The sequence below is a fragment of the Chamaea fasciata genome, unplaced genomic scaffold, assembly GCF_029207755.1.
Source record: "Chamaea fasciata isolate MVZ Bird 193981 ecotype frontalis unplaced genomic scaffold, bChaFas1.0.hap1 SCAF_7, whole genome shotgun sequence".
Lineage (NCBI taxonomy): Eukaryota > Metazoa > Chordata > Aves > Passeriformes > Sylviidae > Chamaea > Chamaea fasciata.
In genome coordinates this window covers 61826237-61848825 of record NW_027094092.1, presented here as the reverse complement: position 1 = coordinate 61848825, position 22589 = coordinate 61826237, and the positions used below count along the sequence as shown (strand labels likewise).

The following is a 22589-nucleotide window of genomic DNA, read 5'->3' as shown; positions in this document are numbered from 1 at the left end:
AGGATGAGGAAGGGCCGGAGCATCCCAGGAAAGGCTGAGGGAGCTGGGGCTGCTCAGCCTGGAGAGGAGCCCCAGTGAGAGGGGCCCTCAGTGTCCCTGTCTGTCCCTGGGTGTCCCTGTCTGTCCCTGTCTGTCCCTGTCTGTCCCTGGGTGTCCCTGTCTGTCCCTGTCTGTCCCTGGGTGTCCCTGTCTGTCCCTGGGTGTCCCTGTCTGTCCCTGTCTGTCCCTGTCTGTCCCTGGGTGTCCCTGTCTGTCCCTGGGTGTCCCTGTCTGTCCCTGTCTGTCCCTGGGTGTCCCTGTCTGTCCCTGTCTGTCCCTGGGTGTCCCTGGGTGTCCCTGTCTGTCCCTGTCTGTCCCTGGGTGTCCCTGGGTCAGGAGCTGATCCCAGGAATTCCCCCGGCACAGGAGGCAGAACTTGTGCCCCGGGCAGTGCCCAGCCCTGAGCAGAGCCCCGAGAGGGGCTGGAGTCTCCTCCCTGGGGATATTCCAGGGGCACCTGGACACAGCCCTGTGTCCCGAGCTCTGGGGTGGCCCTGCTGGAGCCGGGAGTGGCACCAGGGACCCTCGGAGGTCCCTCCCAGCCTGACCCATCCCGGGATTCTGGGATTTCAGACAAACCTCCCCAAATCGGCCACCACCCCACCAGATAAAAAAAAAGGAGAAATGGAGAGAAGATGAATCCCAGAATCTCAGAATGATTTGGATTGGAAGGGACCTCAAATCCCACCCAGAGCCACCCCTGCCATGGCAGGGACACCTCCCACTGTCCCAGGCTGCTCCAAGCCCAATGTCCAACCTGCCCTTGGGCACTGCCAGGGATCCAGGGGCAGCCACAGCAAATCTGGGAATTCCAGCCCAGCCAGGAATTCCCAGTTCCCAATATCCCACCCAAATCTTCCCTTTTCCAGCCTAAAGCCATTCCCTGTGTCCTGTCCCTCCATCCCTTGTCCCCAGTCCCTCTCCAGCTCTCCTGGAGCCCCTTCAGGCCCTGGAGGAGACTCTAAGCTCTCCCTGGAGCCTTTTCTTCTCCAGCTGAACTTTTTCAGTCATGAACATTTGCTGTGCAGCATTCAATCCCTCCAGGCAGCGCATCCAAACATCCAAACATTTCCCACCAGCCCTGTACCAGTGTAAGGTCAAAAAGGGGATGAAGTCACCGTGACACTGAATTAGGGAAACCAGGCAAATGGAAAAGTCACCACAGCTGTCCCATCCCAAGTTCCACTGGGATCTAAGAGCTGGAGAAATTTTCTGAATGGAAGTGGATCGAGGATTTTCCCTCGTCCTGGCACTCCAGGCCTTTATCCAAAGTCCCTCCCTCTGTCCCTGATTTTAAAGTTATTCAAAGCAAGGAAACAACATCCCCCTCCCAGCTCTGCAATCCCCCAAATTCCCGTTTGTTTACCAAACAGACTGAAGTGTCCTAATCCAGAACTTCCAAGATCATTTATGATCATCCCTTGGGATGGCAATCCAGGAGGAAGAGTGGTTCCTATCCCAGCTCTCCAGCTTTTAGCAGCTCTTGGTGCTGGAGTTGGATTTCACTCTGATAAAAGGATCCTTCTCTTGGTGAGCATTCCCCACCCCTCCTTCCAACCCGGAGCTGTTTTCCACATTTCCAGAGGATTTCATTGTTGGCTCCGTGGCTTCCTCAGCCCAACTTTCCCTGAAGTGTTCCCGTCTCTTTCACCTGCAGACCTCAGACAATAAATGTGGCTCAGGACCAGCTGTGTCTGACACCTGAATTCCTCAGCTGTCCTTTTCTAGCCCGTAAAAGCCGCATCTGTAAAAAATCTGCATCCTTGGATTCCACATTCTTTTATTCTTAAAGAATTGGGGGGTTTATTTTAGATTTCAAAATAAAAGAAAAAAACGTTCAGCTGGTCCCCTTTTAGAGAAAGCGATCAGCCAGGATTCCTCTTCCTGTGTTCTATTGGGATCACTCGGCCATTTATCCCTGAGGAAAACAATCCCATAAAGGAATTGTTGCTGGACTGAGCGCTGCAAATTCCAGCTGGGATGAGGGCAGAGCGGCACAGGGATCTCAGCAATTCCACAGCTGCCCCAAACCCTGTGTCCCTAAATGTCCCAGATCCCAGAGGGTGGGATTGGTGTTGGCTCCCAGCCACGTGTGGACACGGAGCACTCAAGGAATCATTTCCTTATCTCTTTCCTCCTTATCTTCCCACTAAACTCTGCCAGTTCCTTGGAGTTTGATGGGAATTGCAGCAGCTCAGTCCCGTGTTTGTGGCACTCCTGGCGAAAGGAGCTGGCAGTGGGGCCGAGCAGAGCAGCTCCCACTTCATCACATTTCGGGAGAGGAAATAAAATCAGGGATTTATAAATGCTCCCCCTTTTTGGCAACCTCGGCTCCAGCCCTTTCCGTCTTTAAACCGCTGGGAGAGCGTAAATCCTAAACAAAACGCTGCGTTTAACCATGGGATCACTGTGTTTTATTTGGGATTTATAAAACAGTGGGGGAGAGGGAGTTTGTGGGAAGTGCTGCCTCTTCCCGTGCTCTGCTTTATTCCAGGGTCTCCATTTTATGGAAGGGCTGCAGGAAGAGAGAGAAGATGTTTTGTTCTTTATTTGCATTTGGGAAAGGCCACGTCTGTCTCCTCCTGGATCTGCTCCTCATCCCAATCCTGCAGCTGGATCGTCCCAGTCACCTCCAGCGCCCCCATCACCACGGAAGCTGAAAATCAGGGAATTATTTGACTCAGAAGGGACCCTAAGGATGTTCATGGAGGTGTCACCTCCCCTTAATCCTCCAGGAGCAACTTCCAACGTCTGGAATTGTTTGGGCTGAGTAGCTGAAGACATTTCAGCGAACAGCAGGGTTAAAATTAATAAATTCTATTAATAATAAAATATTAATGGTAAATAATCCCCCCAATGGGAGGAGGAGGCAGCTGCTCCAAGGAAATTCCAAGGAGAGACAACTCCACACCTGCTGCTCCCACTGGGAACTTGGGGACGAGACTTTCCCATTCTTCCCAGAAAAACCTCTTCCCAAAATATTTGCAGAATTATTAATATATTGAAACTTTCAGGGAAGGGATGATTTGGGAATAAAATGAACTTTTTAATGCCTGATCGGGGCACATATTTCAATTTATCTGAAGTCTGTGGATTTAGAGGTTCGCATTCCAGGCACAGGAATCCAGCATCCCAAAGAAAGGTAAACGTGGAATGCTCCAGTGGCATCCATGAGATTCCTTCTCCAGGTGCCCTTCCCGGGTTCCTCCCTTTCCCTGGGGGTTTTTCCCGAGGATCCAACTCCTCCCCAGCGATACCCAAACGTGACATCTGCTGGCTGAGCCCTGCAAGAGCTCCCGTTCCCCTTTTCCTGCAGTTCCCAATCCCACCGATACCGCCCCGACCCCGGGAGCTCAACTCCAGGCGTTCCTCGGCTCCATCTCCAGCAAATTTGGAGCCGCTGCCTTGAGGGATAAATAAATAAATCCAGTTTTAGTAGGAGCTGGAGATTCCTGGGATAGGAACCTGGGATAGGGGAGATTTGGGAAGTTCCCATTCCCAGATATCCAAACCTTGCCGGCATTCCATGCCTTCATTTTTTTTATACACCCTACAGGTGTGGAAGCAATTCCTGAAGGAATGGCGTCCACAATTCCAAAGAAATCCCTGGCTCAAGGTGGAGGGGACAATTCATGTGTCACCAGTGGGAATCCCACAGAAATCCCATGGGAATCCTGCTGAAGTCCCACAAGAATCCTACAGAAATCCTGTGGGAATCCTGCAGAAATCCCATGGGAATGGCACGTGAGGAAGGGGGAAGGGGTGTTGCTCCTCAGGGAGCACCCAACACCTGATTCCTAAAGGAAGTGCAGGGAAAAGCCTGGAATTGTAAGTAATCAATGAAATAATCAATGAAATAATCAATGAAATAATCAATGAAATAATCAATAATAAAGGGTCACCACGGACCCAGGGAGGGAAATGCGGCCTCTGAGGACAGGATGGGGAAGCTCCTGGAAAAACTGGATCAGAGCACAGGGAAAGGCAGCCAGGACAGGGAGCAGCTCTGCGGAATCTTTGGAGCAACACAAGGAAAGGGAGCAGCCCCTGGATGGGTTCCAGCCCTTGGGAATCACAGAATTCCTGAGTATTCCCATAGGGAATGCCACACACCTGGAGTTGTCCATGCCCATCCAAGCTCCATCCATGGATCCCAGCTCCAACCAGGCCCCTCAAGGCTTCCCAAACTTCTCAGGGTTTTCCAGGAAGCTGCAGCTCTCCCCTCTTGGCGTTCAGCCTCCTCATCCCTGGCCCTTCCCAGCTGTGGGCTCCCCAAATTCCTGACAAATCCAACAGCTCTCGGCTGCTCCAGAGCCAGCCCACAATTCCCTCACATCCCACAGAGAATCATTTTAGAGGGAGAAACCAAAGAAAATTACAACCAGGGATGGACTGAAATGCAGATTTCCAAGGAATTCCCCATCCCTGTGGCTGCCCCTGGATCCCTGGCAGTGCCCAAGGCCAGGCTGGACATTGGGACAGTGGGAGGTGTCCCTGCCCATGGAAAAGGGTGGAAGAAAATGGGATTTAAGGTCTCTTCCCACCCAGACCTGTCTGGAATTCGGGATCACATCCAGCAATGGCTTTATGGGGTGAAATCCCTTTTTTTTTCCTTCTCCCCCGAGGGCAGACCTGCAGGAAGGATTCAGAAATCTGGAGCAGAGGGAAAACCTCAGCCACCCCGTCCCTTCATCCTGGAATTCAACCCTCCAGCCTCAGGATGGAATGAATTAACTTCATTTTCCTCTCCTCGCTGCTGACAGGAAAAGCGGGATTGAGACGCACCAATCCCAACTTGTCCCCTTCCCTAAAATTTGGCACTGCCTGCTCCTCTGAGGGAGTAAATATCCCAAATTTCTGGACTCTGGAATAATTTCCAAGCAGGTGTTGGCTGGCTCAGAGTTTTCTGCTTTTGCTGGGCTCTGGACCAGGAGATCCATGAAAAATTCTTGTTTCCCAGTGGGAATTGCCTGTCCCACTTTCCCACCCGTGGTTTAAGTTGCCCCGGTCAACTTTTTAGGGCAGGACAGAATCAGCTGCCAAGGGCTTGGCAAAGCCCCTGCTCATCCCAATCCTCCAAAACCAGCTGGGAATTCAGCAGGAAACAAAACAACTGCCATGGCTCTGCATGCCTTGGAAAGGATCTTTCCTGCTGGACATTTTTAGGAGATGCTCTGTTGGGATCTCCAAGGTTTTTAATTTAAAAAAACAAAAAAAAAACCCTTTTCCTGAATGGAAAAGGATTTTTTTTTTTTTGCACGGCTGCTGCTGCTCCAGTTGGGATTTTAAAACTCACACAAGTGGCAGCCACAGCTTCTCTGGGAATCCTGTTCAGGTGGGAATTTGGAAATGATTCCGGCTCCATGCTGAGGACTACGGTGCTACCAGGAACAGAACCAAGAGTGAGGCAGAAATTCCTGAACCAAGCAGCTGGAGAGGTGCCTGATCTTCCAGGGAATTGCTTAGCTGCGGCTTGGACAAGGCAGGAAAAGGGAATCTCCCAGGGAATCGGGAAAAATGAGAGGATCACCAGCACATCCCAGCCTTCATTCTTCGTAAATGTGGGAAAAACAGAGGAGGAATTCCTCAAGAGAGGACAAAACATTCCTAAATCTGCTAAATCTGAGTTCATGCTGACTTAGATCCACGGAGAGGGTTTGCCGAGGGGTGGGGTGGATATTCCACCCCTGGAATTGTCCAAGGCCAGATTGGATGGGGATTGGAGCAACCAGATTTCATTAAAAATGTCCCTTCCCGTGGCCTTTTCCAACCCAAACCATTCCATCATTCCAAGATCTTTCCTGGAGCTGGTCCATCCTTGCCCCATCCATCAGAAACGGGATGGGGGCAAGCCCAATCCAGGGTGTGCTGTGCTCCATTTTGCCACTTAAAATATCCAAAAATTAGGGAAAACCCGGAAAACCAAAACATTTCCACGTGTTCTCTTCATGGAAAAGTCCAAAAGATAGACCAGAGAGACCAGAAAAACCAAAGAAGGAAGAGGAATTTCCACATCCTGAAGTTTCTGCAGGGATTTGGCAGTGGGAAGAAATGGAAAAGGGCTGGAAAAACCTGGGAAAACACGACCTGCCTGTCACATGGAATGTGGGAGGGATGTGGATCCATTACCCCCTTCCCTTAATTGGGATTTGAGGAGCTTGTGACAAAACCAACACCGAATTTAGGGATTTTCTCCTCAGAGCTCTGCCTGATCCAGATGGAAACAGAGAGGGATGAGAGGCATTTCAAATTCCAAACTGGACAATTCCCATCAGCAGCAAAGCAGTGAGAAGAGAAGGAAAAAAAACGCCTTTAAAAAAACCCCACCCAAAATGCAAAGGAACAAAGGCAAAATCCCGGGAATAAAGACGGAGGTGGATCTTACTGATGCTTTTCATTAGAGAAAAAACGAGTTCCCAAAGAGCTCTTTGGATTCTGGGATCATCAGAAGGGATGATCCATCGTCCATCTCCTCAAATCCCAATTTTCTGGGAGAAGGGAAGGCAGGAGATGCGAGGTACCCGAGTGTCCCATGGATTAGAAGTGGAAGGTTGGAATGGATCATCTCCAAGATCTTTTCCAACCTCTATTATTCCTGAAGGCTGCCATGGATGGGGACAATCCCTTCCCGAGGTCTTGGCAAGGAAAAGGAATGTTTGGAATGTCAGGTTTTCTCCGCTCTCAACTCAGCTCCAAGGAGCTTCCAAGAGCTCCAAGGAAAGGGGGAAGCTCTGATCACGGCCTAAACAAATTAAACCCTCCCTAATTAGCCCTTGATTAGCTCGATGTTGCACTTGGCTGGGAGCGCTGACAGGGTGATGTAAGACAAAGTAAATAATTAAAGATGAGCCCATTAATTAACGCAATATCCCACGGCAGGAAAATTCCACAGGCCGGAACAAGGCGGAATTAATATTCCAAACTCGCTGGTGGGATCAGGAGTCGGTTGATAAAAGGAATTAAAAGTCCATGGAATGCCATTGGAGCTTGGCTCAGTCCTACCCAGGGCTGTGATGAATAATTGAAATGGTGAATTTTAATGTTAAATCTGTAGCCCTGCCAAGCCAGCCCCATCCGCTGTGGACAGAGACTCCTGGTGGAAATTAAGGAAGGGATCCCAAACGGATGTGATTAAAGAATTTAATGGATCAGGAATTAAATATTGTCTAAAAAAACCCTAAAAATCCCTCTTTGGACACAACTTCGGGGACAAATTCAGCCCAGGGCAGCCCCAGCAGAGAGAATTCCAGCTCAAGGAGGTCAAAATTCCCAAAATGAGGAGAAATTTTCAACCAGGACTTGTCAAGTAAACTCAGTTCTAGGTAACCTTAATCCTAAACAGCTCCTCAGGGGCACGGAGAATCCTGGAATTGTTCAGGAAAAGAGCTTTAGGACCAATCCACCCCCACAGTCACCACTGTCCCATGGCCTCCAGAGCCTCATCCGTGGTTTTTGGACAATCCCAGGGATTGTGGGATTGCCCCGGGTGGTGTTTGACAGTCCTTTCCATGAAGAATTTCCCCCAATATCCAACTTTAACCTTTCCTGGTGCAGCCTGAGGCTGTTCCCTCTTGTCCTGCCCCTGGTTAACGGCGCAGAATAATGATAATAATGAAACAGAGGAAGCGGAAAGAGGAGGAGGAAGAGCAGGAGGAGGAGGAAGAAGAGGAAAAAAGAGAAAGATGAGAAAGAAGACAGAGGAGGAAAGAAGAAGGAGAAGGAGAAGGAGGAGGAGGAGAAGGAGGAGGAGGAGGAGGAGGAGGAGGAGGAGGAGGAGGAGGAGGAGGAGGAGGAGGAGGAGGAGGAGGAGGAGGAAGAGGAGGAAGAGGAAGAGGAAGAGGAAGAGGAAGAGGAAGAGGAAGAGGAAGAGGAAGAGGAAGAGGAAGAGGAAGAGGAAGAGGAAGAGGAAGAGGAAGAGGAAGACAATCCCGCTTCATCGCTCCTTTACAAACTGGGAACGTGCAGAACACAGAGATCAGCCCACCCTGCCTGGAGAATCCCAAATCCAGGGTGAAAAAGCCGTTCCTGGGTGTCCCCACCGGCCAGGCCGTGGCCCAGCAGGGCTCAGGTGTGTCCTGGAGGAACCTCCGGCACCTCAGCAGCTGCTCCGGGGCGGGAGCAGCTCCCTGTGCTCATCCCCCTCCCTCCCCCGGGGAGGCTCCTGTGTTTGATTTATTTGCTCCCAGCCCTGGCAGGGTTTTCCGAAGCCACAGCCCCGGGATGGACTTTCTGTTGCTCCCTGGATATGATCTGGCCCCGAATAAAAATCTCAAGGTGATGAAGCTGCGAGGAGCGTGAACTCGGCTCTGCTTCCCCACAAACACAATTTGCCTTGTCACTTCTTATTTATTTCGAAGAGACTGGCAGGTTACATCTGCCTCGCCTCGGCCCAGATGCTGTAAATTAACCCCTTTTCCAAGTGTGATTTATTTGGCTTTCATCTCCTCCAATCTGGCTCCAAATACTCAGGGAAAAAGGAAAAAAAAAAAAAAAAGAAAAGGAGATTTTGCAGGCTCTGGGGGTCAGAATAAATCTTTCAAGCCAGGCTGGCTGAAATGCTGCTCTGAAAAGCTTTCTCTGAGCATACCAATGGTTTTCCGCACTTTCCTATTTTCCTGCGCGAGGAACCAGAAATAAACCAGCTATAAATGGGTTACAACAGCCCATTATTCCCCCCCGAAACAAAAAGCTCCACACAACTGTCACATTCCTGCCTCGCAGTTATTTATTGGGCTTTTTTTTTCCCCCCTTCCATCATGCCTAAGAAGTGCCCGATTTCTCGTCTCTATTCACATTCCCAGTGAAATCCCAGCCTCCTTTTTAACCGTTTCATCAGGTTTTTTTTCCAGCCTTTTTGGTTCCCCAGGGCTCTGACTCCATCCGTGCTGCTGAGATTCGGGAGCACAGCAGAGCCGCTGCTCTGAGAGCAAAGTGGCAAAGAATTTATTTCCTAAATAAACTCGGCTTTAACTTGAAAGAGACTTAAGGAAAGCCGAAGTGTTACTTCCAGCATCCTTAACCAACCGTAAATTAACAGGGTGGGACGAACCCTAAACGAGCGCAGGGAGGGATGGGAAACAGAAAACGTCATAAAATCATTTAAATTTTCTCATTTTAAATTTTGTGGTTTGCTAAGACCACTCCGACTGCCCAAGTCCTGGCAAAATAATTACCATGGAATAAATTTTCATGTCTGGGATCTAAATCCCAATTAATAAATTCGACCACATTTTCACGTCTGGGGTCCAAGTCCCAGATTAATAATTCTTAATATTGATTTAATTATTCATTATAATTTAATAAATAAATAATTAAATAAACATTAAATAAGTAATAAATATTTATGTGTTATTATTTATTAAATTAATAAAAATAATTTATTAATTCATAAATAGAACCAAATTTAGTTATTTGAGGCCAAACAATTTTTCTGGCTTCCTTCAGAGCCACCTTTGGGATTAAAATCCAAGGATTTGGAGAAGTTGGTGGCTGTGAAAACCCCTCCAGCAGGCTCTGAATGGGGTCAGCCAAAGGCTGGATCCCATTTGGAAGGAGCAGAACCATCCGGAATTGTGGGATTTGCTGCGTTCCCACCACGTTTGTGCCATGTGAAATTCCTGCCATTCCCATCATGGGATGTTTTGGGTTGGAAGGGACCCTAAAGTTCATCGAATCCCACTCCGTGCCACAGGCAGGGATAAATTCCACTATCCCAGGGTGCTCCAATCCCTGTCCAACATGGCCTTGGACAATTCCAAGGATTTAGATAAGTCCAAGATGGGGAATAAATCTCCACATGAAAGCAAACCCACTTTTTTTTGTACTAAACTGGACTTTACTGAGGGAAAAAACCCAACTGGGGATCTGGAAAAAATGGTTTCCTTTATTCCCAAGACAGATGGGTATGGAAAACGTCCCCTGAGAAGGGATCTGCAGCTCTGCCGTTAAATCCATCCCTTTTCTCCTGGTCCCAGTAACGTTTTCCTGAGCTGTGACAGCACCCGGGGAATCCCAGATGGAAAACCCCATGTCCAGGTGGTTGTGACTGGAGTCAAACTGGGATAAAACCCTAACAACGACGGGCATCTTTCCCTCTAGGAATTCCTGCTTCCAACATCCCGAATTTCTTCTTTATTGGTTTCTTTTCCCATCATTCATTTCCGAGCAGCTTTTGGGAGGATTTGGAGCTGAAATAGGGCTATGGCTCTGATAGAAATCCCAGACTCGTTTGGATCTTCAGGATCATCTCATTCCAACCCCTTCCATGGGCAGGGTCACCCCCCAGTATCCCAGGTGGCTCCAAACCCCTTCCAAGTGTGGGATTGGAGGCACCAGGACTCTTCAGGGAGGCTGAGGCTGCTCTTGTTGGCCTCCAAGAGTCCCTACTGAGCCCACACTGAGCTCGCTCCCAGAACTGGGAATTCTTCCCCCCCCACAGTCTGGAAAACCAGGCTAGTAGGGTGTGGAACCTCCACCTGATGGGATTCCAGGAATCAGGTCACCTTGGCTTGGACACAACAGCTGCAGGCACGAAGCCTTGCAAGATGAGGCAGCTGAACCTTCCAGTTCTAATTAATTTAATTAATTTCATTAGTTCCCAATAGAGTAAAAATCAAGACTTCCAAACCCTCAGTTTTTCAAGATCCAAGCTTTTCATCTCCAAGATCCCAAAGATAAAAGACGCACCAAGTTTGGCTCCATCACATTAATCACACCCCACGGGTGGATGCTGGGGGCTGCACAGCCTCCCCCAGCCTGGGATCTGCTGGTTTTGGGATAAAACCGAAAAACTTTGGGATCCGGGATCTTCCCAAAGTCCTTTGCTGCTGGAGGAAAGCAACAAATTCCAACTGTGTTCCCAAGGAAGTGGTTGGAGCCTGTGATGTGCCCACCCCGCTCTCCGAGCCGGAGAGAAGAGGAAATCCAACTTTAGTGCCAACTTCAAACGGTGGAATTTTGCTGCCTGATGACTCCCTCAGGTCTCCCTCAAAACCCCCTTGACGGGTGACCATGGAGAAGGAATATTCACATTTTCGGAGAAATCCTGATCTTCAAGCCAGCTAAACCTCTTTTTTTCCACCAACCACAATCCCAACAAGGCTCCTCAAGCTGATGCAACTTGGGAGGATGTTTTTGGCAACAAGAGCAAGTCTTGGGCCTCCAAAACTGCACTGCCACTGAAATTCAGGAATGAAAGAAACTCTGCAGCACCATCTTTTAAGTGTTGGAGAATCTGGAATTACTTTATTCCAGCCAGGAAGTGCCATGGGAATCAGTCCATCCAACATCCCACAGTGTGCAGTGGAAATCATTCCAACCACATAATTCTTGACCAGACTTTTCCCACATTTATACCTAAAAAATACCTAAAAGTTCTCATTTATTGGTCCCAATTTTTAGCATTGGATCTCCTCTTCGTTATCAATCCCTTCTGTGCTAATTCGGTTCCCATTTTTTGCTTCTTTTCTCAATCTTTTCCCATCCCAGCTGCTCCAGTCTCTGCCAGGATCTGACATTTGGTAATCTCCATTTCTATCCTTCCAGCTACTCCCAACCTAAAAATTCCAAAATCTCAAAATCGGGGAATCTCCCTTTTCTTGATTGAGGCCCATCAAACACTACCCAACAAAACCCAAACGCTCCACGAGCGGAGTTCTGAAGAGAAACTTCAACCCTCCAGGAAAGCCAAACAAACTGACCAAAATCCCTTCCAAAAAAACAGTAAAAAACGTTTAGAAGTTCAAAAAATTGTCATTCCTCATTTTCAGTGTTCGATCTCCTCTTGGTTATTGATCCCTTCGATGTCAATTTGGTTCCCATTTTTTGCTTCTCTTCTCAATCTTTTCTCACCCCAGCTTCTCCAATCTTTAATCCCTGCCAGCACCTGACATTTGGTAAAGTCCATTTGTCTCCTGCCAGCTACTCCCAACCCGGAGATTCAAAAATCTCAAAATCTGGGAATCTCCCCTTTCTGGGAATCATCAAGCCTTACCCAACAAAACCCAAACGCTTCATGCGCGGAGTTTTGAAGAGAAACTTGGAAAGTCAAACAAACTGACTAAAACTCCTTCCAAAAACAACATTAAAAAAAAACCATTTTAAAAGTTCAAAAATTCTCATTCCCCATTTTCAGTATTGGATCTTCTCTTGGTTATGGATCTCTTCGATGCTAATTCAGTTCCCATTTTTGGTTTCTCTTCTCAATCTTTTCCCACCCCAACCTCTCCAATCCTTGCGAGGAGCTACCATTTAGTAATGTCCGTTTATCTCCTTCTGACTACCCCCAACCCCGTGACTCCAAAATCTCAGAATCTGGGAATCTCCCTTTTCTTGATTGAGGCCCATCAAACATTACCCAACAAAACCCAAAAAACGCTCCACAAGCAGAGTTTTGAAGAGAAACTTCAACCCCCTGAAAAAGCCAAACAAACCGCCTAAAACTCTTTCCAAAAAACCATCAAAAAAACATTTTAAAAGTTAAAAAATTCTCATTCGCTGGTCCCAGATAAACCCATTTCCGGTGTTGGATCTCCTCTTGGTTATCGACCCCTTCAGTGTTACTTTGGTTCCCGTTTTTTGCTTCTCTTCTCAATCTTTTCCCACCCCAGCTGCTCCAATCCTCCAACCTCTAATCCCTGCCAGCAGCTGACGTTTGGTAATGTCCATTTGTATCCCTCCAGCCACTCCCAACCCTGAGATTCCAAAATCTCAAAATTTGGGCCTTTTCTTGATTGAGGCCCACCAAGCCTCACCTAACAAAACCCAGAAATGCTCCATGAGCAGAGTTTTGAAGTGAAACCTGGGAAAGTCAAACAAACCGACTAAAACTCCATCCAAAAAACCATTAAAAAACAATTTTAAAAGTTTAGAAATTCTCATTCACTGGTTCCAAATAACCCCGTTTTAAGTATTGGACCTGTTTTGGTTATCAGTCCCTTCGATTCTAATTCGGTTCCCATTTTTTGCTTCCCTTCTCAGTCTTTTCCCACACCCTTTCCTTGACTGAGGCCCTCCAAGCCTCACCCAACAAAACCCAAACGTTCCATGAGCATTTCCCCCCCGAGAAAGCCAAACGAACCGCCTAAAACTCCTTCCAAAAAACCACTTCAAAAATCCAAAAAGCTTTCCAATCTCATTCCTCCTTACCGGTGACGAGGAAGCTGCAGCGGCCGGCGCCCGCCTCGTTGATGATGTTGCAGTTGTAGACGCCGTAGGAGTCGCGGGAGAGGCTGCTGACGGTGAACTCGGTGGAGTCCTGCAGGTCGAACTGCCCCGTGCGCAGCACGCGCCCGCCCAGGCGCCACTCGTAGCTCAGCACCCGCGTGGGGTAAGCCCGCAGCACGCGGCAGCTCATGGTGACGCCCCGGCCCTGGCCCTGCCGCAGCTCCAGGAACGCCGGCTCCACCGCGGGAGGGTCTGCGGAGACACACCCAGGGAGGGAGGGGGTTAGAGCGGGGAAAGCCAGGCCTAGGGATAGGATTAACACAAATTCTTGCTTAGGAAATGCCGTAGAGACAGGACTAACCCATGTTCTTCTTTGAGATCCATCCTAAGAGACAGGACTAACACAGGTTCTTGTGTAGGGCCAGTTCTAGAGAGAGGACTAATGCAGGATCTTGTTTAGGAAATGTCCTTGAGACAGGATGAACCCAGCTTCCTGTTTAGGACCAGTTCTAGAGACACAGCTAACCCAGGTTCTTGTTTAGGACCTGTCCTAGAGACAGAACCAACCCATGTTCTTGTTTGAGATCCATCCTAAGAGAGAGGACAAACCCAGGTTCCTGTTTAGGACCAGTTCTAGAGACAGGACTAACGCAGGTTCTTGTTTAGAACCTGTCCTAGAGACACGACTAACCCAGGTTCCTGTTTAGGACCAGTTTTAAGAGACAAGACAAATCCAGGTTCTTCTTTAGGACCTCTCCTGGGGACAGGATTAAAACAGGTTCTGGTTTAGGAATTGTCCTAGAGAAACGACTAACCCAGTTCTAGTTCAGCACCAGGCTTGGAGACAAGACTAATCCAGGTTCTTATTTAGGACCTGTCCTAAGAGACAAGACCAATCCAAGTTCTTGTTTAGGAACTGTCCTAAGAGACAAGACCAATCCAGGTTCTTGTTTAGGAACTGTCCTAGAGACAGGACTAACCCAGGTTCTTGTTTGGGATCCATTCTAGGAATCAACACTAACCCAGGTTCTTATTTAGGACCAGTCTTAGGAGACAGGACTATCCCAGTCTCCTCCTGTTGCAGGAGGTTGGGTGGCTTCTTCTCTGCAGATCCTAAAAACTAAACATGTTAAACCCAGGTTCTTGTTCTGGACCCATCCCAGGAGAGTGGCTCAGCCCAGGTCAGTGTTTAGGGCCTGTCCTAGGAGACAAGACTATCCCAAATTCCTGCTATGGGAAATCGCTTGGAACGACACTGAATAAAACCAACAAACGCCTTGTCCTAACTCAGACAGCGCTTACAGCAACCTGGTCCATGGAAGGTGTCCCAGCCTGGAGCAGGGGTGGGATGAGGTGGTCTGGGAAGTCTCTTCCATCCCAAACTGCATCGGTTCTGGTTTCTTTTTCTGCCAAGGTCAGGATTAATAGCACAGGAGAGATGCAGTTTCGTGTTTGGACTTTGTTTATTAATCCTTACCTATGGCACAGTCTCACAAGTTGTGAGTTCCAGCTAACCAGGGAAAAAATGGCTCTCCCGAACTCTTCCCAAGGTCTTTTTAAGCATAAATTATCCAATAACGAGTTGATACCTGTATTACTTATACTCTTAACCCAATAACCAAAAATCAAAGTTTTTGCAGTGAGGACCTTTTCACCCAATAAGAAAAAAATCCCACCCAAAACCATGAAGAAGAAGGTGAAAATAGAACAACTAACCTCCACTCTAAAGTCTCCATCTTGCTTTATATATATTACTATATTCTAAATCCTTAAACTCTGAGTTTTCCAACCTGTGCTAACACACGCTTCTATCCAAACCCCACACCCACAATCCCAGTGCTGTTGCTCAATTTTGGGAGCCTTTTCCACGGCCTCAGGTCAATGCAGTGTTTGCCTGGGGGTCAGGGCCTGTCAGCACAGAAAGCCTGGAATTCTCAGTGCCCAGGGTTCCAACACCAAACCACTCCGGAATTCTGGGACTTGCTTTGGATAAAGTGCACAAGGCAGCAACACCCCAGGCACGGAGCTGAGCTGGTGACTCTGAGCTCAGTGGGGACCTCACTTGTGGGCACATTCCCGAGGCTGCCAGAGCTCTGGGAATGTTTGGACACCACTCCTGGGGCTGCACAGGCTGTGGTTGTTGGGGTGTCTGTGCAGGGCTGGATGATCCCTGTGGGATCCTTCCAGCTTGGGATTGATGCCTTGGGCAGGCTGAGCTGGAACAGAGACTGGACAGTGCTGGAGAATAAAGGAGAGATTTATTAAAAGGCCTTTAAGGACACACCTTGGGCAGGACAAGAGCCTGGACAGGGCTGCACACAAGGTGGACCCAAAATGGTCACAAAATGGTGACAAAATGACACAAAATGGTCACAAAATGGACACAAAATGGACACAAAATGGTCACAAAATGGACAAACGGTCAGGAGGTCTCACGCTTTTCCAAGTTCTGGTCCATTTGCACACTGGGGTTGAATTGTCCAATCCCAGCTGCAGGCGATGCAGTCCCATCCTTCTTGTTCTCTCCCTCCAGCCCACCCTTGTTTGTGCCTTTGGGCCTGAACACTTGTCCCAGCTGTCCTTGGTGTGCAGCAGGAGAAGGATTTGTTTTGTGTCCCTGCTGTGTGCAGAGCTGAGTGACACTGACTGTGAGCTCAGAGCTGCCCCCCTGCGCACCACGGAACATGAAATACATGGGAGATGGAACTTGAGGCATCAGGATATTCCACGATTCCATGAAGTCCCCACCCTGGGAGCTGCTGTCTGGCTTCACCAACAATCACCATCTCTGGATTTTTTATCTCCATTCCGGTGGAGGTTTTGTCTGCCAAGCCCAGGATGAACCAGCTCCCCACACCCAGAACAGCCTGTTCTGCCCTAACCCGAATAAAACTGATTTTAAATAATTCACGTTCACAGCTTCAAAACTCTGCCGGAATTTTGATTCCGGCAAAACACCAAATAAATAAAATATACCCGACATCCAGTGTGTGTGCACAGACCCAACTTCCCGCTGCCATTTGCCTTTGGAAAACTTCATCGTGGCTGGAAAATGAGGATTTAACCTGGCGGGAGCGATGGCTTGTGCTCAGCTCGTGTCAGCACAGCTCTTCAGAGGCAGGAAGATGATGGGAAAACGTGTTCCCAACGGGATGCAAACCAGGGAATGCCAGGACATGCTGCCTCTCTGAAGAACTCAGCTCCTTTTTTAACCCCTGGGAGGGAAGAATTCCTGAAATCCACCCGTTCCAGGGTGGCACAGGGAGGTTTTGTATCCTTCCAAGGTGTTTTACGTAAATTAAACATTAAAATGTTCCCGCTTCCCTAAGTTTCCCGAGGCTGCAGCTTTGCAGGGAACTGTTGAGTTAGAGACAGGAATTATTCCTGGGAAAGAAAATATTCCAGACCTCCACTGTTTTCTCAGGGAGATCTGTGCAGCTGCCTCTCCCAAATCTCCTGTCTTCCTCTCACCACCCTGACTCAAATAATTTGTACTTCCCAAAAACCCCCTGGATCTTCATATATCATGGATATCAGAGGAATTACTAATCAAATCTAGTGATATTTACTGTTTTCCAGGCAGTTTTCCGCCTTGAGATGCAAGTTCTCCAAGGGGAAAATTCTCCATGGAAAAGCTGGAAAATATTGGGAAAGGGCAGTGGAAATAAATAAAAATGTAATATTGGAAAAAACTGTATTTCCAATAAATTTTTGGAAAAGTGCCCACCCTTGGAGGGATTTAAAGCCCTGTGGAGGTGGCACTTGGGGACGTGGTCAGTGGTGACCTTGGCAGTGCTGGGGATGGTTGGATTTGATCTCAGAGGGCTTTTCCAACCTAAAGCATTCCAAGATTCCATGAACTCTCCATATTTTTTATGGATCACAGTCACAACAAGGCACCCACTGCTGTTCCTGGTATAATTTCTCTGATCTTTATACCAGACCCAATTTTATCTGAAATAAATGCTTGATTTTTAGAGTGGAAATTCTCCATTTTTTTCCCCCATTCCGGCCAGGATAATTCCATATCCATGACATCTCCAGCCCTTCCAGCCACACCAAAATACACCTTTAGATCCAGGGAAAATTCCCCCTAAACTTGGAACCAGGATCTCTAAAATAACAACAAAAAGATGCTCAAGCTGCATCTACTGAAGACCCTCACGATCCTAAATCCCCGAGGGAGAGCACAGGAATTTTTGGACAGGAATATTCCGGAAGTTTGAGGCATTAAAGAGCCTTTAATGGCTGATTCCTCTATCATTTTCTCCCCTTTTGCTCATAAATCCTTGGAATGCTTGAACGCCCGGAGCTCATCTCTGCTTTGGAATAGCGTCCCCTCCTGTGTTTTCCTTGCTGCTTCCATCGGATGGTCCGAATCCAGGGAATGATTCCACCTCCCCTCGGTGGCTCCGTTGAACGATTTTAACGGGAATTTGTATTCAGGCCCTTCTCCCTTCTCCCCCGTGCTTTATTTACTTATCAAGCTACTTTAGCCTTATAAACAGCTTTTAAATGAAACTTTAAGGTCAAAAAAGTCTTTAAAACCCCCACAATTCCCATTTATCCGGGGGCTGATGATCCCCGGTGACAGGAAGAGAAAATTAACTCGGGCTGCTCGTTCCCGAATCCCACTTTTGCAGGTAATAACTTTAATGGGAAAGGGAAGGGCTGATAAAAAAATACCCAAACCAGAGTTAACAGCTCATTTTTTTGTTTGTTTTTTTCCTTTGTTTTTATAGGATTCTGACTTCCCAGATGCACAGAAGAAAAAAACGGAGTTGTTTCGCGACTCCTCTCATTTGCATCGGCTCTTCCCCCCAAGGCTTTGGCAATTTGATTTAATTTACTTTTCCCCCCCTCCTCATTCCTTTCATAATTCCACTATTGGTTTTGGAAAAATCTCCAGCGAAGCTGCCAAGGGAGCAGGGTTCATTCTCTCCCACGATTATCTTCGGGAAGCAAGCGGGGCCGGAGTTAAATCAGGCGCTCCATTAATGTTTAATGAAGTTTTTTAGCCTAAGTGCGTTCATGTTTTAAGGATTAGGAAACGGAAAGAGGAAAAGTTCTGGAGCTATCCGCAGAGAAACGACGGCGAGATGTTTGTTTGGTTTGAGCCACACGGCTGCTCCTCACGGTGAGGATCAAATCCTGGTTTTTAGTGTGGGATTCAAGGAGAAAATTCCGGGAATTTATTTCCAACGTGTGGCCTCGAGCAGAGGCTTCACCTGCTGGTTTGGCCTCTCCAAGTTGCATTTCAACTAAACGAATAATGAGTTTTTTCTCCCCCAGCTCCAGCAATAAATAAAAAAAAATTAAAAATAAAATATAAATAATAAATAATAAATAATAAATAATAAATAATAAATAATAAATAATAATAATAATAATAGGAATAAAAATTAATTATGATATTAAAAGGTGGTGCCTCTGGTTGTTCTCCGTTGGGTTTGTGGCTGCTGTTAGATCCACACCACAGGAATATTATCCAACGCTTCTGAATCCATCTATTCCTGGATTTTTCACTGCAACCACATTTCCAGGTTTTTTTAGGGGGGTGTGGAAATGCTTGAATGGAGCCTGGGGACCAGGACACGGAGAAGCCCAGACAGAAGATGGGATTTAGGAGCTTTGGGAAGCTCCAGTGCGCAGGGATTGTGATCCCTGTGAAACGACAACAGCAATTTCCCAACCAAAGCTTGGAATAGGGATGTTACACCCTTGGATAATGGATTTATTCCAGTGAAATGAAACCATCGTGGCCAGAAATAGGAAAAAAAAAGGTCACTTGCACATGTGGGAGGAAATTAAAAATAGGTGTGCAAACCCATCCTGGAACCTTGCATTCCAAATTCTGACTTGCACAGATGTATCCATGGAACAGCGAGGAAAATCCCTGTTTCATGGAATCCAGGAATGTTTTGGGATGGAAGGGACCTTAAATCCCATTCCATGGGCAGGGACACCTCCCACTGTCCCAGGCTGTTCCAACCCCATCCAACCTGGCCTTGGGCGCTGCCAGGGATCCAGGGGCAGCCACAGCAAATCTGGGAATTCCAGCCCAGCCAGGAATTCCTTCCCAATATCCCACTCAAATCTCCCTTTTTCCAGCTTAAAGCCATTCCCTGTGTCCTGTCCCCCCCATCCCTTGTCAGAACTCTAAAGATTCTCGTACTGGGCTCTGAAGTTTTTCATCTTCTCCCTAGCCAGAAGATCCTAATTTTAATTTAGTGGGATTTTGATGTCAACTTTCAGTGTAAAATCGTTATTCATTTAATTTTCTGTTGCATTCTGTGTCCGTGCCTGCTTTGCAGGAGGATTTACAATGGAAAATCCCAGTCCCCGCTCTCAGGAATTCACTAACTCGGATTTTGCGCTTCAGGTTGTCTCCCCTGTCTGCAGAATTTGCTGGGATTTTCCAGGCTGGTGCCTCTCTCCTGGTTTGGCTGCTTGACAGGGCATGAAATTCTCTGGAAATCCTAATCCAGCAACTCCCAGGTTCTTGAGCTTCAATATTTGTGCTCCAGCACGTGCGACATTGGCGAGGGATAAATATTCATATGAGTTAAAAAAAAAAAAAACAACAACAACCAAACGGATTTAAAAACAAAATAACCTTGGGGCAAGGCTGCACCATTTATTTCTCTTTATATCTGCAAGTTGTGATTTGCTTGATTTGTCCAGCTGGGGCCAGGAGGGGCTGGATGAATAACGAGGAGCTTCCTGAAAAAGCCGTGAAATGGGAATAATCCGTGGGTTTTTAAAAGCGTCTGCTCTTCTGAGAGTCTTTGATGGGCTCTGCTGCTGCTGCTGCTGTTCCTTGGATTTTATGGAATGAAAAATTTGTCCAGGCTGGAATTTAAATCAATGAACAGCAGTGAACAACATTTTCATCCTACGGAGCTCCCGAGGGAGAGCCCTGGGTGGTTCCTCCTTCTCCATGGACAGGTCCTGGAGCCCAAATTTGTCTCTTCCATCTCCAGGATTAAGGAATGTCTCCGGAGGAGCAGGGGCTCATTGGTGACCTGGCAAAAAAAACCCCTCTGCACTCATTTTAAGGATTTTCCAGATTAAAAAAAAAATCATGGAACCAGGTTAGGAAGGCTGGGCGTGCTCACCTGGAGAAGGGAATGATCTAGGGAGATCCTGCCAGGACCTAAAGGGGCTCCAGGAGAGCTGGAGAGGGACTGGGGACAAGTGATGGAGGGACAGGACACAGGGAATGGCTTTAAGATGAAAAAGGGGAGATTTGGGTGGGATATTGGGAATTGGGAATTCCTGGCTGGGCTGGAATTCCCAGATTTGCTGTGGCTGCCCCTGGATCCCTGGCAGTGCCCAAGGCCAGGTTGGACATTGGGCTTGGAGCAGCCTGGGACAGTGGGAGGTGTCCCTGCCATGGCAGGGGTGGCACTGGGTGGGATTTAAGGTCCCTTCCAACCCAAACCATTCCATGATTCCATTTGGGATTTGAACCAAGTCTCCTCCCATAGGGATCCAGCCAGGGGTGCAACATCCTGGCTCGTTCCTGGAGCGACTCACACCAAGTCCTTTGGAATATTTAGCAGGAAAATATTTTTTTTTTCCCCTCATTCCTACAACAAACATTCCATCATTTGTGGGGCTGAACTCCGCTGAACACAAGCGGGGAAGGGAAGGGGATGGAGACTGGTTTGGGATGGAAAGGATATTTGGGATCATCCCCTTCCATCCCAACCATGGGCGGGGACACCTCCCACTGTCCCAGGCTGCTCCAAGTCCAATGTCCAACCTGGCCTTGGGCACTGCCAGGGATCCAGGGGCAGCCACAGCAAATCTGGGAATTCCAGCCCAGCCCCTCCCCACCCTCCCAGGATCCTTCAAGGACACTCCAATACCCGAGAAGGGAGGACAAAACAGGGAAGAAAGGTGAGAAAAGCGCAAGGGAAATCGGAGATAAGGCTCTTATCAGCTCAAGGGAAGTGCTGGATTCCGTTCCTGGTCCCCCTCAGGCTGTCACTGACAGGTGACACCGATCCCAGCGGTGACACCGGGTCACATCTCCTCATTAACAACCCAGTTAATGATTAATGGGGTGTTTTAAATTCTCCCCCCACTCCCAAAACCTTTCCCAGAGCTCCCTGCTCAGAGTTTTTTTTTACTTTTGAGGAGTAAAACAAGGGAGCTGCAGCCCTTGGAGCAGCCTCGTGACTCCAGAGAATATCCCGGAAAATTGAGGCAGGAAAACCCCTCAAAATCATGGAGCTGAACCATTCCCAGCACTGCCCAGGCCACCACTTATCCCAAATTTCCTCCAATAAATTCCCACTTCGCCCCTGTCCTGCAGCTCCGAGCTCTTCCCTTCTGACCCTGATTTTTTTTTTCTATTTCCTTTAAACCTGCCCAAAGCTTTTTTCTTTTTCTTTTGGAACCTGAAGACAATTTGCCCTCCAGCTCTGAGCTGAGTCCACCTCATTTTCCACTGATCCCAGGCTGAGCCATCTCCAGGGTTCCAATTCCTGACCCCAAATTTTCAAGCCCTGACCCCAAATTTTCAAGGGGCAGCTCAATGAATTCCGGTCTCTGAGGTTTGTTCTATGTCCCAGGCTCAGAGAATCCCAGAATAGTTCAGGCAGGAAAAACGCTCCAAGATCACGGAGTCCAACCATTCCCAGGCCACCACTGCCCCGTGTCCCCAAGTGTCACCTCCACAGGGCTTTAAATCCCTCCAGGGATGGGGATTCCACCACCTCCCAAGGCTGGACAACCTGTTCCATGGAAAAATTCCCCCTGACATCCAGCCTGAACTTCTCCAGGTGCGACTTGAGCCTGTTCCCTCTTGTCCAGCCCCTGGTTTCCTGGGAAAAGAGCCCGATCCCACCTGGCTGCACCCTCCTGTAGATGCCACCAGGGCCACCCACCTCGGGGACACTCAGCCAGCCCAGGTGACCTTCACCTCCAGAGTTGGGGTCACCTCGTTGAGGTCATCACATCCCAACCACACTCCCCAAAAAAATGGTGGAATGGGACGTTGCAGCCTCCAGTGCCAAATAAATCAGGGTTAAACACGGACAAACCAGCAGGGAGAGGAGCAGAGCCCACCTGGGAGAGATCTCAGCAGGATGGCTTGAAATAAAAAAGCGTTTTTTACTCGGACAGGGGAGGTCGTGAGGAGAGCAGGAATGTGCACATAAAACAAACGAATGGACTTCAAACAGCCCCAGAATCCCTTTTTTTTTACTGCTCCTCTGGACAGTGTTTGCAACAAACTTTATTCGCCTTGAAACAGAGATCAGCTCTCACCTTTCGTTTTTATTTTTATTTCATTTCTCCTGTGGACAAGGTCGCTTTAGGACCAAACGGGGTTTGCTTCTGTTGATCAGAGCAGAGAATTTCCAATAAACCCCCCA

General features: G+C 48.1%; 1 protein-coding gene across 1 annotated transcript in view; it reads right to left on the bottom strand.

Annotated features, from left to right (window-relative positions):
- Positions 1 to 22589, bottom strand: part of MDGA2 (MAM domain containing glycosylphosphatidylinositol anchor 2) — a 217856-nt gene that overhangs the window by 41360 nt on the left and 153907 nt on the right. Inside the window, exon 9 of the mRNA XM_066189190.1 lies at positions 13186 to 13455. Coding sequence (XP_066045287.1) covers positions 13186 to 13455 — 270 coding nt within the window. The remainder of the gene's footprint in view (positions 1 to 13185; positions 13456 to 22589) is intronic.